Source organism: Diceros bicornis, chromosome 22 (assembly GCF_020826845.1).
Source record: "Diceros bicornis minor isolate mBicDic1 chromosome 22, mDicBic1.mat.cur, whole genome shotgun sequence".
Classification (NCBI taxonomy): domain Eukaryota; kingdom Metazoa; phylum Chordata; class Mammalia; order Perissodactyla; family Rhinocerotidae; genus Diceros; species Diceros bicornis.
The window spans coordinates 58848968-58867601 of NC_080761.1; the positions used below are offsets into that span (position 1 = coordinate 58848968).

Below are 18634 nucleotides of genomic sequence, written 5' to 3' on the forward strand. Positions count from 1 at the left end.
AAGAGATGCTCAGGATGGCACCACTCCACCTCCCCCACCCTCCCATGCTCTGCTCCAGGAGCCCAGGGTCAGGCACCAGGGGACAAAACCCACCTCCCCTTGTCGGCAACCCACACCCTTGTGGCAAGCCTGCCATCACCTCACCCCGACGAGGGCTAGGGCGCGGAGAGCGCCTGGTGAGGCTCGAGCTTAGACGAGGACTCGGAGCCTGTTCCAGTCAGCGCCAACCCCTGCGGGGCTGCTGAAGCCCCAGAAGGAGCCACTGTTTCTGACAGCATCACGTGCATGGGCGTGACCTTCTGCGGGATCAGGGCAGCAGCCCCGCCGCCCCACAGGAGCCCCCAGGACCCTCGGAGGCACGTGGCCCAAGGGCACCACCTGCACTCCTGGAAGAGCTGGGAAGAGCCTGAGTCTGCCAGGGACCCTCCATGTGAATGCCACGCTGGGGCAGGGTCTGAGCTTGCCACCCAGTGCCCCGCTGTGTCCCCCACAGGAGTGTGATGTGAAATCCGTCTTATGCCTCAACGTGTGCCCCACACACCCTCCAGCCTCACGATCCCACTGCAGAACCCACTCAGCAGAACAGCATCCCCGAACAGAAAAACGTTAACAGCTGAAAACATGGAACCACCCACGGATCCCTCAGCTGGGGCTTCCCATTCAAATCACGGGACAGACGGGCTGCTCTGCGGAGCCTGCATCAGGACATATTCCTAAGTGAAAACATGACATGTGTGGCTTCAGCAGGCAGCACAGGCTCCTTCAGGACCGCCCGCTCTTCTTCATTAGGCTCCCCTCCTCACAGCCCCAATGTGGCTGCGGGGCCTCCAGGCAGGAAGCAGGGAAGGTCAGAGGGCAAACCTCAACGATGTTCCTCAGTGGCCAGCTGGTCACACCCCAAATCGCAGGAAGCTGGAGGTAGGACTGATGGGCTCTGCAGGTGAGGGAGACATAGAGGGTGGGGCCTGGAGGCCACCCAGAGCCCTTCAGAGGAGGTGACTATGGCTACAGAATGAGCCCTGAGATCATTCTAGATGAAGCAAACAAGATGACACCAAAAGGTGCAAACGTCTAGAGCACACCTCAGCAGCGTGTACGCACAGGTACCCCCATACGGGCTCCCGCCAACCGCTCCCTTGGGGAGCTGGGCTGGGGGTAAGAGACGTGACCACCTTTCCATCTAACCACTCTGACTGTGACGGGTGAGGGGGACGGTGACGGCTCTGAAGGGGCCCAGTGTGCGTGGTACCCCCGCACCCAGAGTGGAGTCCAGCCACCTCCCGTGGTGAGTGGACGCAGCAGCAGGGACCCAGCACGACTTCCGTGCTCTGAGCGGGAAACCAGCTGCCATGGTGTGGGGAGGCCCAGGCCACTCAAGGTGGCCATCATCCACGAGGTCTCCACCGACAGCATCGTGCGAGCCAGCCAGCCTACTGTGTGACCCAGGCCTGGCCACCAGCTGACCACAGCCACCAGTGAGACCCGCCCAGCGGAGCCCCGTGCACGCAGGTCCTAACGAGGGACTGCAGTTTTACGCACGGTGCGCAAGGTCTGCTTTCGCAGGGATTAAACATCGAGACAGTGATTTTTACCTCTGTATTTTTCAGGATTAGAAAACATTGTGTATTTCACACCCCTCACCACAACTTTCCAGATAGTGGGTGCAGCAGCCCCAGGCGGGGGGGCCCCAGGGGAGTGGGCGAGGCAGAGCTGCGACCGAGGAGGAGTTGGTTGCTTTTCCCCCCTCGCTATGCAAAACTAGATGTGCTTAAAATGTCCCCCAGTCTCTTTAAGGGGCCCGGCCAGAGGGAGGTGCAGCTCGTTATGTGACCCTCAGCGGTGGCTTCAAGGAAGCCTGTCTATAAAACCACTACAGCTGGGCTCCCTCGGGACATGACACCCCCGCCAGGGTCCCAGCTTGGCGCCCTGAGGGATCCCTAAACCCGGAAGCTAATTTCACTGACCCATCTCAAGCTGGAAACGTGTCGAGATGCAGGTGGCAGGCTGGTGGGGCTGGCCTGGCCCTCCCAGTGTGGAGGGCAAGCTCTGGCCTCGGCCTCAGTCACCCTGGGATGTAGGCGGTGAGCTGTCTGGGCATCCTCGTGCTGGGCCTGGAGGCAGGCGGCCTCTGCCCCGGGTACACTGGGTGCACCATCACCTGGGTAAAGGGTGAGCTGGCAGGGCCACTGGGGGCCCAGGGGTCCTTGTCCACACCACAGGCCACGCTGGCGAGCTCTCCGGTGCCCTCGCCGGGGTCTCTGCAGAGAGAGGAGGCGTGAGCTGGGGGAAGAACAAGGATCCTGTATAACCCCAACTCAGCCCCATGCTGGGCACCCGGGCCCTGGCCTTCAGTGGGAGGGAGCCTGCTTCTCCTGTCAGAGCTGCCCTGAGCCTGAGGAGGCCCTCAGCATACGAGGGGCTGGTCCAAGGAGCCACCCGCCTGCCCTCAGAGGGCGGGGACCGGCTCCCAGGGCTGTGTGGAGGAAGGGGCTTATTCAGAGTGTGCGTAACCATGGGGCCAGGCTGCCTTGCCCGGCCGGGACCCCCCAGGCATAGAAGGGACATGGGGCCCCAGGAACCTACATCTGGGGATACTTCTGCTCCTGCCAGGCTGTCCTCTGCAGTCTGGGCCCAGATCACCTGCCTTCTACCCCTTCAGTTCCCTTGTGGCCCCCCAAGCCCCAAAACCACACACCAACCCATTCTCCAGGCTCTTGTGACACAGGCCCGACCCCATCCACCTAGCGCCACCCCGACCGGCTGCCCTGGGCTCTGCTCCCTGGAGGCTGCCTGGCAGAGGGACGGGGAGGGAGGAGAGAGCGTGCAGGAGCCACGCCTCGGAGCCCTGCTGCGTCCTGGTGAAGGGAATATCCTGTCCAGAAGCTTCACCTTCTCTGCAGGTTTGAATTCTCAAGATAAGACATGGGTGGGGTCGGCTCTGGGCACTAGGGTGCAGGGTCTGGACCAGGGGCTAGAAGGACCACCAGCCCCCATCTTAGGGATGGCAGTTGAGGTCCCAGTGAGCCTAGGCAGCATGTGGGGGCGGTGGCACCCTGAGGTCCTGGTTCTCAGGCCTGGTGTTCTGACCAAGCCGGGGTTGCCCCCGCCCCCTACCCCTAGACCCATGCCCACGTGGTGAAGCTGTGGTTGTCGTGCGCCTGGCCGGGCCGGCTCCTGGGCTCCCCGCCGCTGCTGTTACTCAGGCCTTTGAGGCCGAGGTAGGCGGCCTGCACCGTCTCCAAGTCCCCATCTCTCGGCTGAAGCCACAGCTGGGCCGCCCTGGGGAGAGATGGGGAGACGGTCAGTGCGTGTCTCCAGGACGCCGCCCGCACCCTCCGCAAGGCGGCTTCATGTATTTTAGGGCCGTACAGTCCCTGTGGCAACTACTCTGCTCGGCCACTGTGGGGGTGACAGTGCCACGGATGGTCAGTAAATGCCAGGAAAACTCCTTACAAAGACGGCGGGGAAAGTTTCAGAGACGGATCGCACCGACGGCGGCACAGCACTGTGAATGTAACTAACGCCCCAAATTGTACACAAAGATGGTCCAAATGGCAACTTCTGTGTTATAAATATTTTACCACAATTAAAAATTACAAAAAAAAAAAAGGATAAATGCCAGTGAGAAAGAAGCCAGTGGTGGGCCAGACTCGGCCTGCGGGCTGCAGTCGACCCCGCTTGCCAGCCCCGCACGCCTGACCCAGCAGGGCGCGGGCTGCACGGTGCACACTGCAGAAGGACACAACCCCGTGACCCCACAGCCCAGCTGAGGGAAGACCACATGCCCGCGTGCCCTCCAGGCCATGATGCTCCGTGAGCAGCAAGATGCAGAGCCCCCGGCAGCAGCCCACTCCCTGCACCTCCCAGCCACCCCCGGGAGGCCCCGGGGGCCGTGGCGGCCCACTCCCTCCCGGCCGCCCCCGGGAGGCCCCGGGGGCCGTGGCGGCGGCCCAGCCCCTGCACCTGGCGGAGCGCCGCTGCTCGCTCCTCTTCACGCACTTCATGAGGCAGCAGGTGAGGAAGGCCATGGACATGAGCAGGATGATGGCACAGCTGACGATGGAGGCGATCACGGCCACTTTGAAGCCGAAGGTCTCATAGGGCGGCACGGCTGCGAAGGAGACAAGGCCAGCTCCTGGGCGCAGCTCACCCAGACCCGCCGGGTCCAGCTGTGGACAGGCCCAGCCTGCCCTCAGCGAGGCCTGTTCTGCGGGGGAGGCAGGAAGGCACTGGTGGCTGAGGCGAAGGTCTGTGCAAATGGTTGTAGGGGTGGGACTTCAGGGAAGGCTGCCCCCAAAGAAGGGGTGTTTGAGCAGGGTTTTGGAGGGTGTGTAGGAGTTCATTGTGGCACACTGGGAGAAGCTCAGACAGGGAGTTCAGCAATGGCCCTCCTGGTTCCCACCCACTGCGGCCTGGGCCCCTGAGACCAGATGACAGCAGACGGCCCATGGTCTGTTGTCACAATGCCCCAAGCTGGCAAAACCCTTCAGGGGCCTACGTATCTTCTCAGGTCACTTTCCAGGAAGACACAAAAGCAAGTAAAATGTCTGTGTTTGGGGTTAAAGGGCCTTCACCACATATCAGCTAGTGACCTCAACTATGCCCCAAGAACTGGTTCTATCAGCTTCTAAAGGATGTTCTGGGAAGACAGGGCCTGGGATCCTAATTTGAGCAACACCACATACTCACCCCCATGCCGGACACTGCTCACCTCCCCTAGTCCCAATCCCCTGCCCTGGCTGGACAGTGGCCATTCACAAAGAAGACTACATCTCCCAGCCTCCCTTGCAGCTGCCTGTGGTCACATGACTGTGCTCTGTCCAGTGGGGGCGAGGGGAAGGGGACTGGGACAACTTCTGAGAGGCTTCTTTCCCTGCCCCTCACCCAGAACAACTGCCTAGAACACATTTGCTGCCATCCTGGATCACGCAGTTGAGGTCATGCCCAATAGAGCCACAACATGGAAGGGGCCTGGGTCTCCAACATGGGGTGCCATCTGAGCCTAGGACTGCCCACCTGAGGGGCCACAGCAAGAGAGAGCTCCATCTCAGTTAACCACTGTTGTCTCGGGTTTTCTGTCTCTTGGTATCGAATCCTGACAGACACCATCCTTCTCAGGGATTCACTCAGCACACAAGTATTTTAAAGGCTCTGAGAAGTCCTGCAGCCTATTAATCCAGCCTTTTCCAAACTGTTTTGACTACGGAGCCCTTTGCAATGCACAACACACATTAACACAATACACGTGGTCTCACTTTGGAAAATGCTGTGCTGGGTATTATCCTCCAACACCCTGTACAACAGATATGACGAGAAAAACATTTCCTCCCCCAGATTGGGGCCCCAGGGCTGGGCACATCCTGGCCCTTGGTGTCCCCAGTTCTAGAATTCCTGGCACACAGAATATCCTACTAAAGTTTGCTGTATGTGTGCATGAAAGAATGAACAAATGAATGAACCTAACTTCCCGCCCTACAGATGACAAAGCACTAGCTTGGACAGCATAAGTAACCTCTTGGAGGTGACAGGCCGAGTCAGTGGCAGAGTGAGGATTCCGGCCACCTGCCTGGACTTGAATCCACACGGCAGACGTGGAGCCCTGAGGGGCCACCAGCCGCTGTCTAGCCGCCAGCCCTGGGATCAGGACCCTACACAGAGGCCCTGCCGGCTGGCCACCCACCACACCTCCTCCATGGACACTCATACCATCCACATGACGGGATCAGCACCCCCCAGGGCAGCTGTTGAGCTGGGAGTGGCTCAGGGGGAGTGGGTCTCACCCTTGCACACGGGGGTCCCTGAAGACCACTCGGCGACACTCCCCTTCCAGGCACAGGTGAGGAGGCCGGACCCCACCATCTGGTGACCTGAGGGGCAGTGGAACACAATGACAGTCCCCACAGAAGCGCCATCACCACGAAGGAGTTGGAGGGTGCCCTGCAGGGGCGGCTGCACTTGTGCACACGTGCCTAGGGAGAGAGGAGAGACGGCATGAGGACCCCACCCTGGAGGGCAGGGGCTGGGCTATAGCCCCCACCTGGGGTGGACGCCGCTGCCCCAACAGCCACATGATGCTCTAGGGAAGGTCTCCTGGCCACCCAGACCGTGGTGGGAGTGGCGTCCATGTGGTCAGTGTCCTGGGGACAAACATGGAGCCGATCCCTACATTAAGTGAACTCCAGATGTTCTGAAGACCATGGTGCTGAGAAACAAAACACGTGTCGAGGACAGCCAAAGCAAACACACAGTTATTATCCAAGCGCAGCTCCAACAGCAGGATCGAGAGAAACCGGAAGGGGAGAGATCGACGGATGTGACTGCATGAAAGGTAAAAAGCAAAAGTTGTTGTTACTCCCGGATAATTGAAAAACAAACATAAACTCAGATGAAAAAATTAGGAACAGACATTTGGAGAACATAAGACAAAGGTCCTACACCCTTAATTTATAAAGACCTTACACAGCAAGAAAAGCCGAACATCCAAATAACGGAATGGACGAATGTGTGAACAATTCACAGAAGAGATGCAAGTGGCCCACAGACATGAAGGGAATTAGCGTGTCCACACGCTAGTTCCAGCGAGTGTGCATCTTTCACCCCTCAACTGGACAAAGAGGAAAAGCAAAAAGACCATGACCAGAGTCAGCGAGGGCTGGCAGCCACTCCTCCAAATGTTTCTGGACCGAGCTGGTAAAACGCATTAAGAGCCTTATGCTGTGCAGCATCTGAGAATTTAGGTAAAGGAGATAATTATGAATCCGCCACCAGGATTTCTATGCTGGGGTGTTCGCCTCAGGGCCATACCAATGGTGCGAGGTTGGAAACCACCCAGGTCTCCAGCCGTGGGGCAGGCGCATTAATCCAGGCACAGCCTGATCATGATGCCAGCAGGACTGTCCCACAGTGTTACCACAACGTCCTTATGTGAGGACACGGAGAGACGCTCTGGTAAAGCAGCAATCACCAGCATTTTCATAAAATAATAATGACAAGAGCTGGCACTTACACGGAACTTACTGTGCACTGGATGCTGCTCGGCACACTTTACGCACAGTAACTCATGGGTCCACACGGCACCTGCCAAGGGAGAACCACCATTCTCCCCACTTGACAGGTGAGCAAATCGAGGCACAGGGCAGGTAAGTCACTTCCCCAGGTCACACAGCTCCTATGTTGCAAGGTGGAGACTCACAACCAGGACAGGTAGCTCTGGCCCACCTTCTCAACACATGCATGCACACACACAAACACACGGAGACACACATGCACACACATGCAGACACATCATTTGCTCTGTGTGTTTGGCTTTCCTTGCTCAGCATAATGCACAGAAGAGGCGCCACGCTGTGTGTGTGGTGTGGAAACTAATAAGAGAAACCTTAACTAAGTTGTACTCAGGAAAGCCTGCAGGGGGAGCCCTCACCCCCATCACATAACGTCAACTGCTCCAAACAGGAAGAGACAGACTTGCATGGCAGGCAGGAAGTACAACTACTTTACTACTGAAGGAAGACTTCTCTCCCCTCCTGGCAACAGCCCAGCCAATCAGACACACCACAGCTCAGCCAATGAGAAGCACAGCAGCTCAGCCAATCAGACACGCCACAGCTCAGCCAACGAGAAGCACAGCAGCTCAGCCAATCAGACAGGCCACAGCTCAGCCAATGAGAAGCACAGCAGCTCAGCCAATCAGACAGTCCACAGCTGGGGGGAAGCATAGCAGCTCAGCCAATCAGACACACCACAGCTCGGCCAATGAGAAGCTGTTGCCGCCCTGAACTGTCACTTTCCTCCAATGGACTTTCCCTCGTTCTCCAGATTTGCCTGTGGTTCTCCATAGCATGCACATCCTGAATTGCAATTCTTCTGGCTATTCCCGAATAAACTCATTTTGAGATAAAATAACTAAAATTTGCTTTTTAAGTTGACAGTGGGCAGCCGTCCCCATTTACTGTGGAGTGGAGCCCCGTTGTACGGATGGCCCTGTTTGCTTCCCTGTTCCCTGCTGACGAGCGTGTGAGTGTTCCAGAATGCGGAACGAAGCTGCTACGGATGTTCCTGCACATGCCTCCTGGTGCCGAGTGAAGAGGCTCTGCCTTCTGCTTTTCTGGAATTTTCCGATTTTGAGCACTGACGGTGTACTACTAGCGCGTGAAGGCAGAGTGGTTAGTCTCAAAGAACAGAGAGACTGGTTGTCTGGCCGGTGCCCGCGGCAACGCTGACCCAGAGGCAGCCTCGAGCTGAAGGAGCCACTGCGCACTTCTGTGGGGGCCTCAGCGCCCATGCCCATCCTAATGCACAGAGAGGCCAAGGCGGGAGCAACGAGGGGGGGACAAGGACAGAAGCCGGCTCTGCCCAGGCTGAGGATCCCATTACTCCACGCGGACACGAGACAACTCTTCACTTGTCCTCCGCGCGAGGCCTCCCGCCAGGACTGTCCCCTGCGCGCCAGGCACAGATGCCCTGCTGCCCGCTCTGCCCACGACCTGGCCAAGCTCCTGTACTCCCAACCTGCTCATCACGTCCTCCCCCATTTTCATTTGCTGTTAGGCACCAGGCCCTCCATCCTTCATTTGCTGCGGCCCCAAAGCTTGGAACTTCCTTGGACTCTTTCTCAGTCCACAACCAATTCACCACCAAACCCTGTGGGCCCTGCTTTCAAAACACACACCCAGGACATCTCTAGCGGGCTAGAGAGTACCCCAAAATCCACACCCACCTGGAAGCAGCCATGCAGGGGCTCCACTGTGGAAGGCACAGAACCCTATTTCGTGCAGGCTGTGGGGACAGAGCATGCCCAGGAGTGCCCAGGCAGTGGCAGTCACCAGGAAGGGCCACACACCTGCACTCACACACCCGCGACAGCGCTTCACACGTCTGCACACAATCAGCCCCATTCAGAGGGGAAACCCAGGCTCGGGGAGGTCAAGGCACCTCTTGCCTGGCCACACTGGCCCTGATCCCCTTAGGGCGAGAGTGGTAACGGGGCAGCGGGAGAGCCAGGCTTCAGCCCCAGCCCCGCATTCTGCCATTGGGGAAGCTTAGGCTGCCCGAGCCCCTCGCTGTGGACAGGGATAGTGAGGGACAGTGTTTGGCTGTGCTCAGCCAAGCTCCATTTAGTCCACCCCAACTCTGCCCCACCAAGAACCCGGGGGCCTCACCACATTGAAACGCTGGGGGCAGTGTGAGCCCAGGGGGCTCTTGTGGTTTGTGCACTTGAGGGGCTGACTTCTGGATCAGCACAAATACTGGGCGCCTAGTGGGTGCTTCGCTGTGTTACAGCCCTACGAGGAAGGCTGTCCACCAGCACCTCACAGATGGGGAAACTGAGGCATGGCAAGGCTACATGACATGCCCAGGGTCACTGGGCGGGAAGGTGGTATGGGTGGAACTGGGTTGGGCCGTGGCCACCACAGAACCCACACGTCCCAGCCTCCCTGCAGCTGGGACGATTTGGGCCTCCGTCTGCAGTGTCCATCATCAGCGTCACTACCAACAGCAGCAATGCTGGTCTGACGGAAAGTTCTGGTCAAGAAGTGCCCCACATTCCTGACCTCATGCAGCACCCACAACCATCCACAGAGGACAGCAAGGAAGAAATCATTATTATCCTCATTTTAATACAAGGAAACCAAGCTCAGAGAGGTGGCTGAGCTGCCCAATGCCACAGATAGAGGGGGCAGCCAGGGGTGGACGCAGGGCTTAAGACTCTTAACAACAGAACTAAGGTGTAGGTATATGCAACATGCACGTAACAGAAAGTGTCTATCCTATATAAACAGCACTTACGTGTTAATAAGACATGACAAAAATCACAACAGAAAAGAATGGTAAATTAGAAAAGAAAAACAGATGGCCCCAAACCAGGGGCAGGGCAATCAGTTAAGAAAGCTAACTAAATGGTGTCCACATCAGAAAGGAAGAGGCAAAACCTTCTATTAGATGACATGAGCTTGTATCCAGAAAATCCACAGGAATCTGCTCAAGATCTATGGGAATGCAAGACCAACATGTGAAATCCACTGCATTTCAGGACGTGGTGAAGAGCAAACTGAAATGAAACCAAGAAAACAATTCCTGGGGCCGGCCCTGTGGCGTAGTGGTTAAGTTCGTGCACTCCACTTCGGCAGCCCGGGTTCGCGGTTCAGACCCCAGGCGTCGACCTGCACCACTCAGCAGCCATGCTGTGGCAGCGACCCACATACAAAATAGAGGAAGACTGGCACAGATGTTAGCTCAGGGCCAATCTTCCTCAAGCGAAAAAAAAAAAGAAAACAATTCCTTTTACAAGAGCAAAGAGAAGAACAAATTACTTACGAATAAACTTAATAAAAGAAGTGCAGAACTTAAACTCTGAAAACTACAAAACTGATAGAAATTAAAGACCTAAATAAATGGAAAAACACCACATGCTCATGGGTCAGAAGACTTAACACTGTTCAGATGGCAACACCCCAATTGTGCTCAGATTCAACACGACCCCGTCAGAGTCCCAGCCCCCGCCTCTGCAGAAACTGAAAGCTGATGCTGAAATTCATAAGGAAACGCAAAACACCTAGAGTAGCCCAAACAAAAACAATCTTGAAAAAGAAGAACAAAGCTGGAGGACTCTCACTTCCCCATTTCAAACCCCCCCCCACAGCTACAGTGATCAGCAGAGCGGTGCTGGCACCAGGACAGACACCAGGCCAGGGAGCAGAGTCGAGAGTCCAGAAATAAACTCATAGTCGCAGTCAGCTGATTTCAATAAGGCTGCCATTCGATGGGAACAGAACAGTTTCTCAACAATTGGTGTCGGGACAATGACCTCCACATGCAAAAGAATGAAGTCAGACCTCTCCCCACACCAGATACCAAGATTAACTCAAATGAATCAAAGACCTAAACATAAGAGCTAAAATTACAAAACTCTTACAAGAAAGCATAGGGATAAATGCTCCTGGCCTTGGATTAGGCACGGGTTTCTTAGATAAGACAACAAAAGACAAACGAAAAGAAAAAAATAGGGGCCGGCCCTGTGGCATAGCAGTTAAGTGCACGAGCTCCACTTTGGCAGCCCAGGGTTCACGGGTTTGGATCCCGGGCGCGCACCAATGCACCGCTTGTCAGGCCATGCTGTGGTGGCGTCCCATATAAAGTGGAGGAAGATGGGCACGGATGTTAGCGCAGGGCCAGTCTTCCTCAGCAAAAAGAGGAGGCTCGGCATTGGATGTTAGCTCAGGGCTGATCTTCCTCACAAAAAAGAAAAGAAAAACATAAATAAACTGGATTTCATTAAAATTAAGGCCATCTGTGCTTCAAAGGACCTGATGGAGAAAGTAAAGAGACAACCCACAGAGTGGGAGGAAGTATCTGCAAATCGTGTCTGACGAGGGAACTGTAACCAGAATGTATGAGTTATTACACAGAATTATAAAGACAATCCAGTTATAAATGGGCAAAGGATCTGAACAGACACTTCTCTAAAGACAGACCAGTGGCCGCCACAAGCTCACGAGAAGGTGCTCAGCATCATCGGCCTCCTGGGAAAGGACGTCCAATCTACCACGAGGTCCTGCTCTCCATCCAGTGTGCAGGCCATACCTGCGAAGGGCAGATGGTGACAGGTGCACCAGGATGTGGAGAAAGGAGCTGCAGGTGGGAACGTGAAACAGGGCAGCTCCTCCAACAGTTACAGAGAATCACCACACGACGAAGCAACACCCTCCTCACTCAATACCTGAGAAATGAACACACGTCCACAGGAAACTTGTATACAGTGTTCTCAGCCACACTATTCTTCTTCTTCTTTTTTTCTTTTTGGTGAGGAAGATCAGCCTTGAGCTAACATCCGTGCCTATCTTCCTCCACTTTATGTGGGGCGCCACCACAGTGTGGCCTGACAAGCGGTGCGTCGGTGTGCGCCCGGGATCCAAACCCGGGCCGCCAGCAGCAGCAGAGCGCGTGCCCTTAACCGCTACACCACGGGGTCGGCCCCCTCAGCAGCGCTATTCTTAACAGCCAAAAAGTAGAGACAACCCAAGTGTCGTCAGCTGATGAATGGATACATAAAACGTGGTCCATCCTCACAAGGGAACGTCCCTGGGCGATAAAAAGGAGTGAAGCCCAACACGCGTACCACGTGGGTGAACCTTGAGGACGTGATGCTCAGCGCGTGAAGCCAGTCACAAAACACCAGTGTGTGACTCCATTTACATGAAATGTCCAGAACAGGCGACTCCACAGGGACAGACAGCAGATCAGTGGTGGCCGGGGGCTGAGGAGAGAGGGGATGGGGAGTGACTGCTAAGGGCTGCGGGGTGTCTTCTTGGAGTGATGAAAACGTTCTAAAATTGACTGTGCTAGCTGCACAAATCTGTGAATGCACTAAAAGCCACTGAGTTGTACACGTTAACTGTACAATTTAGAGTGAATCGTGTGGTAGGTGAATTCTCTCTCAAAGGAGTTATAAAAATTTAGGGGAAACATTTACGTCAATCAAAGAAACACAAATTTGAAACCTAAGAGATTATTTTTGGCCCCTTAGCTTGGTTGAGATTAAACAGACTAGCCTACCAGGTTGGTGGGGGTGCAGGGGGAGGGGTACATAACCCCTGGTGAGGAGGGCAGGGCGGGCCTGAGAGGCTGTCTGCCCTGCAGTAGCGGGCTGAGCTGGGAGCCCGGGGAGGCCGGGCTGGGAGAACGCAGTGCCCACCGTGTGCCCCAGATCTGGACATTTCCCGCCTACCCACGCTGGCCTCGGGTCATCTAGCACTGAGTGGGACAGCAGGAGGCCAGCTCTGATGCCCGAGTCTGGGCCCTTAATTAACCAGCACGCTGTCTCCACAGGCACCAAAGTGGAGTGAATGAATGGATGAACGGATGAACGGATGGATGAATGGATGGCCTAACGGATGAGTTGTGGTCAGCGCTCCCAGGAAGAACCTCTTTTCTTTTCCAGGATCCGTGGACCTGGACACATGCTGTCCTTCCGGCCAGGGAAGTGAATGTGAGGTTTTGGAACCAGGTAGACACGGCAGGGCAGCCACGGGGCGGCCACGGGGCCCCTTGCCGTGGGTCGCCAGGCAGCCCACACTTCCCAGTCCTCAATTTAGAGCTGCGACTTCTCCATTCTTCTGTGACTAAGCACCTTCTTTTTCCTCAGCCCCATGTGGCCCTGGGGGAGGCGAGGCCCCATGGGGAGTGGGGTCAGCAAGGGTGAGAGCTCTGGCGGGGCTCGCGGCCGTCTGCCCAGCACCCACACCAGCGCCTGGCGAAAGAAAGGAGGAAGGGACAGACGCGTATTCATCCTTTAAACATACAGCCGGGGCGTCCTCAAAAAGTAAGAAGCCTTGAGGGATGGCCAGAGATGGCGGGAGCTGTGAAGAAACAGGCCCAGGGAAACGTTAGGGGTACAATGGAGTCGGGGAGGGGCATGGTTAAAAGTTGTTTCCACTCTGTGGCCTGTCTGACAAAATTAAAAATGTGGGGACAAAGCCTGGAGTGTCACTCTGAACACAGCTGACTGCCTGGGTGCGCCCCGCCCGCCGGCTCCAGATGGTGGCCGTCCCGCTCCCCCAGGGCCCAGCCCAGACCCCCAACCTCTGCTGAGCCTGCGCCACTGCACCAACGGCCCCGGCGGGGACGGTTCTTCTACCTGAGTCACAGGCGGGACGCAGGCCAGCTCTGTAGCCACACTTACCAGCTGGGTGACCTGGTCACCGCTGCGGGCCTGGGACCGACCCGTCAATGTGGCAGTGGGCGGGCGGGGCGGGGCTGACGGAGATGACGCAGCCCCAGGCCCAGCAAGGACACCACCACTGCCCTCTTAGAAAGAGCACCTGGGACAGGTGGGGGGAAACTGGCCGTCATCAGCCACATCCTGGGGGGCCGCTGCTTCTGCTGTGGCCATGGCAAGGGGGCCCGTCCTGAGACCAGCACGGCAGGTGGTGTCACCACCCACTGGGGTCACACACCTTAAAGGACAGAATGGACCCGGGCCCAAGATGCCCACAGCCTGTCCTGCCTTCTGGAGCCTCCTAACGGCGGAAGGGTGAGGGGGACACCGCAGGAGGGGCCACTCAGCACTGACCCGCGCACCTCAAACCAAGAATCGGGACAGGAGAAAGAGGAGCACAGGCCCCCCCAACTGGACAGCGGGGCGGGAGGGGCCCCAAAGACTCGAGGTGGGGGCTTCAAGTGCGGTCCTGGCCCCCTGCATTTCCAGGGGGCCAACCGGGGCCTCTCGCCCATGGGAGGAGGGGAGCCCCGCTCCCAGCACAGGGGTGTTGTGTGAACAGGTCTCCTTTAAAAGGAAACTGAAAGGTCTGCGGAGGTCGGCGGTGAAGAGGGGAGGGGAGTGGTGGGGGAGGGCAAGCCCTTGCCCGCCTGCGCCTGGGTGAGCATTACCTCCGGAACCTTCCCAGTGGGGAGGCAAAGGAGGGAAGCTGGGTGGGCTGGCTCTGCTGGGGACGCACCCTCTGCCCCAGGTCTGACCTGCTCCACCGCCACCAGCCAGGTCCTGGACCCAGTCCTCACCCTGCTCAGACTCAATTTCCCCACCTGCGAACAGGGTGACCTGGCCCCCCCCCAGGGCCACAGGAGGAGTGACCACCCGAGCAGGTCTCAGAGCAGTGCCCAGAGCCCAGGAACCCCTCCTACGAGGGGGCTTACTGCCTCATCCTGGTCCCCTGGTCCACAGGGTCCAGGACACCTTCACTCGCCCCTCCCCAGGCTCTGCCGGGGTCTCCTGCGTCCCCTCCCTGCGCCAGGAAAGCCATCAAACACTTCTCTGGGCTGAGCCCATTTGCCAGAGGAGTAAACTGAGGCCCACAGGCCTGGCCAAGGCCCCGGGTGGCTGCACCACCACAGACTTTTGCACAGCACTCGTGACACGCAGCCAGGGTGGGGCAGGGAGGCGGCACGGTGCCAGGGGGCCACGGGGGCTTCAGTCACATCTGCCCGGGGCCCCTCCCAGGGGTGTTCTGAGGAATTGCCAAGGCCTGGCAGATGGGCCAGCTGGCTCCAGCCACCACGTTCCCTGATCACCACGTACCCGGCCTCTGCTCAACCTTGCACTGCCCCCTCCCCAGGCTGGAGACCCCCAGACCCCCTCACTGCCCCCTCCCCAGCCTGGAGACCCCCAAACCCCTCACTGCCCCCTCCCTCCCCATACTTGGTGTCGAAGAGGAAATCTCACCTCTTCCCTCTCCTGCTGAAAACCCTCCCGGATGCCCAGTTGCCCTGGACACCCTCCTAGGCCTGGGCCCCACAGGGGACACCCCGGCTGTCCCTTCCTCCCCAGACATAGACACTGCATTTCCCCAGCTCTTCCTCAGCTGGACCAACGCACACGTCAGCTGCGTGCATTTCTCCTCGGCACCCTTTACGACTTGCTCCCTTTTACTATATGCAGATTAATCTCAAATGAGAGGAAAACAACAGAAAACACAAAAAATGAATGGATTTGATGCAAACAAAATACAAACCAAAGACAAATCCTCCGGGGTTCACATGACAGTGGAGGGCAGACCCGCCCATCAGGGCTGCCTTGCACCGACAACCCTCCTCCCTCCCCAGCCCCCCCCCACATCCCCCGCACACTAGGCGGGGCACAGCCCAACCTGGGTGCCCCGTCCTCTCAGCCTGCGCCTCCCCCAGACCGCCTAGCCAGCACCAGTGGGGTGAGAACAAGCTGGCTTGTTAATCTTTTATCTGGAACCTTGGACCACAGGCCTGGCCTCCTGGCCTCCTTCCTGGAGCCCACATGGCCCCCAAACCTGACCTCACCCGCTAGGGACCAGGTAAATAAGTTACCTTGTACACTGGTTGCAGCTGTGGACGAGGGGTACACTGGGAGAGGAAGGCAGGCAGCTGGACCTGGGTCCCTCTGCGACCAGAGTCACTTCCTCACTCTGAGCCTCAGTTTCCCAAAATGGAAAGGGGAACCCTCAGGAGAAATTTCTTGGAGAGTTCAAAAGGTTGATGTGCACACACAGGTGCTCTGTGGAGAGTGGGGACAGCCACACGCAGGAGGCCCACAGGGAAGACACTCGCCCTCTCTGAGCCCGTCTCCTCTTCCTATGGAGGGTGGGCACAGGGTCAGAGCCCCTGCAGGCCTGGACTTTGGCCAGAGTCCAGACCCGGGTCCCCCAGGACTCCCCTGACAGCAGGTCAGCTCACACCCACAAAATATGCATTCTCCTCCAGAAGAACCAGGCTAATTCCAAGACAGGAAGAATGAGCCCCCAAATCTCTCAGGGGAGAACACGGAGGCTCCCGAGAGCCTCTCTCCCCCAGCAGCTCTGCCTGGACCCTGGCAGGAGCTAGAGCTGGGGCTGGGCGCACACAGGCGGTGTCTGGATTCCCACCCACCAGCCCTGGCCTCAGTCTCTCCTCTGAAGCGGCCCAGGCGGCCGTGGGGCAGGGTTGCAGAGGGAAACCAAGAGGATGCCCACGAGTGTGGTCCTCCCACTGCCCCCTTTCCGGGCCCCTCCTCCGGCTCCTGGAACCCTGCATTCCTGCTACCACAGGGCAGCGTTCCTGGACAATCTCCAGGATCAGGGAGTGCTGCTGGCGTGGCCCCGGGAGTAGGGCCCAGGGCTGCGGGGGTGGGATGGCGGCCCTCACGGTGGGCTGGGCACCCAGCCCCTCCCAGTCAGCCGCTGGACAAACACTTAAACCCCTGCTCTGAGCAGCCTCCTCCGCCCGCCCCTCACAGGCACGCATGGGAGATGAGGGAAGAACTCGGACCCCAGGACACGGTGTCCATCTGGCTGGACTTGCATACCTACTCCAGGAAGAGCACAGTAATGCGCCCAATTCACACTGTTCGGGAAAACACACCCCCCAGTGCTATGTTTTAGAAAGTGCCAACCCATCTCCAAAAGACCCCCACACCCACCCTTCATTGCACAGCCCCCTAGAGAAAGACGGGCATCCATTTCACAGCCCAAGAGACTGGGGCACAGGGCAGGGGAGGGTGGGGGTGGACGGCTTTACCCTGGAGCAGAGTGACCATGGCCAGGGTGGTGCACCGGGCCCTCCCTGGCTCCTCCGCCTGGCCTGTCCACAAGCCTGGGGGCAGGTATACAGTGCCCACCACTTAGCACATGGGGAAACTGAGGCACAGAGGCAGAGAGACGCACCCCAGGTCAGAAGGGGGTTCCAACCCCAAATTCCAAATTCCAGGGAAGGGATCACGTCTGGGAGGAGGCTGAGGTGCAGCAGGTCAGAAGCAGGGCTGGGGCCAGGCCAGGGAGGCCCAAGGGAAGCTACTGGACTCTGAGACCCTCTTTCCTCCAGCAGAGTTCTCTGCAAACAGCCTTTTGTATGCAAACACTCCAGTGCCTCCCCCTCCCTGTCCCTGGCTGACCTCGGTAAGTCCCTGCACCTCCCGGGGCAGTGCTGCACAACCCTCCCCTTCACACACAGGGACAAAGCACCAAATTCGGGACGAGGCATCAGGCTGTCTGGGGAGTCAAAGGAAATGAACGCACCCCACCAGGCCAGGGGCAGGTCTCAGCGCCTCTGCTCCACTCCTCGAGGGTATCCCTGGGCCTGTTTCCTCATCTGGGAGGGAGCCGCCCCACCCTGCCCCCAGGGTGACAGGTGTCGTGTTTAAGCAGGACTGGCTGCACCCTAGGCGGTCACCTGGGTCAGCCCACCCCCTCCAGGCCCCGCTTCCACCCGCGCAGAGCGGAGCCTGCCTGGCCCGGGGCACAGGTGCGAGACCCTCAGGGGTCAGCGTCCACCACAGTGAGCCTCGGGGACATCAAGGCCCAGGGTCCAGGTCTGGCTGTTTCTAACAGGGTTAGATTTTAGGCGCATTCACGGAGCAAAGCCAACATTCGAACCGCGGCTCCAAACGGCGTCTCCCACACCCCAGCCAGGGCACGAAGGTGAACCCTACTCAGAACATTCTGGAATCAAACACCCCAAGTAAGATAACAGCCAGCCACCCCTCCCTCCGGACCCCGGAGCCTCCCCCAGGGCTGGCTGCAGGGACGTCGGGCGGTCGCTCCTCCCAGGCTCAGTTTCCCCACCTGCGCGTGGGCTGGAGCGCCAGCAGGGTCGGAGCGCTCCCGCAGGGCGAGGCCGGTTCCGATTTCCCCACGTCCGCCCACGGCCCGGCGGAAAGGGGCGGCACCTGCGCGCCGCCGCCTGGTTTCGGGCCGCCCGCTGCCGGGCTTCGGCTCCGCCAGGGCGCCCGCTGGGCCCGCCGAGGGAGCGGGGAGGTCGTCCCGGGCGGTCTCCGGCTGTACGCGCCCCCGCCGGGCTGTGCGCCACCCCCCGGGGCGCCCCGGCTCGGCTTCCCCGTCCGTGAAATGGGCGCAGAACCCCTCACCTGTGCGGTTCCCCGGGGAGGCCGTGGCGTCCCCCGCGCGCGCCCCGGGCCTCGCCCTACGACGGAGGGTCGCGGCCGCCCTGTGCATCCTGCGCGCTCGGCTGCCCTCGCCGGGGCTGCGGGGCGGGGCGGGGCAGCCGGGCACGCCCGGGGCCACGCCCCAGGGCCACGCCCCCCAGGGTCCCTCCCCGCAGGCCTGGGGGCGGGGCCGGCCCCGCGGGAGTCCGAACCCCCCCCAGGGGGTGAAGCCGCCCAGGCAGGAAGTCTCGCTCCAGGGCTTTGTGCAGGCGGTGCCCCCCCCCCCCCCCC

The 18634-nt window shown here is 58.7% G+C and overlaps 2 protein-coding genes across 2 annotated transcripts in view; both read right to left on the reverse strand.

The window, feature by feature from the left end:
* The window catches only part of CARD19 (caspase recruitment domain family member 19), a 35080-nt gene extending 16654 nt beyond the window's left edge, over window positions 1-18426 (reverse strand). Inside the window, exon 1 of the mRNA XM_058566095.1 lies at window positions 18326-18426. Within this exon, the coding sequence (XP_058422078.1) occupies window positions 18326-18413 (88 nt within the window). The 5' untranslated portion in view covers window positions 18414-18426. The remainder of the gene's footprint in view (window positions 1-18325) is intronic.
* On the reverse strand, window positions 1583-7561 carry SUSD3 (sushi domain containing 3). The gene is given in 5 exon segments (XM_058566094.1): window positions 1583-2258; window positions 3133-3279; window positions 3964-4111; window positions 5781-6003; window positions 6005-7561. Coding segments are annotated over 5 exon segments (780 nt in total). The 5' UTR covers window positions 6071-7561; the 3' UTR covers window positions 1583-2062.
* Window positions 18427-18634: the final 208 nt, after the last annotated feature.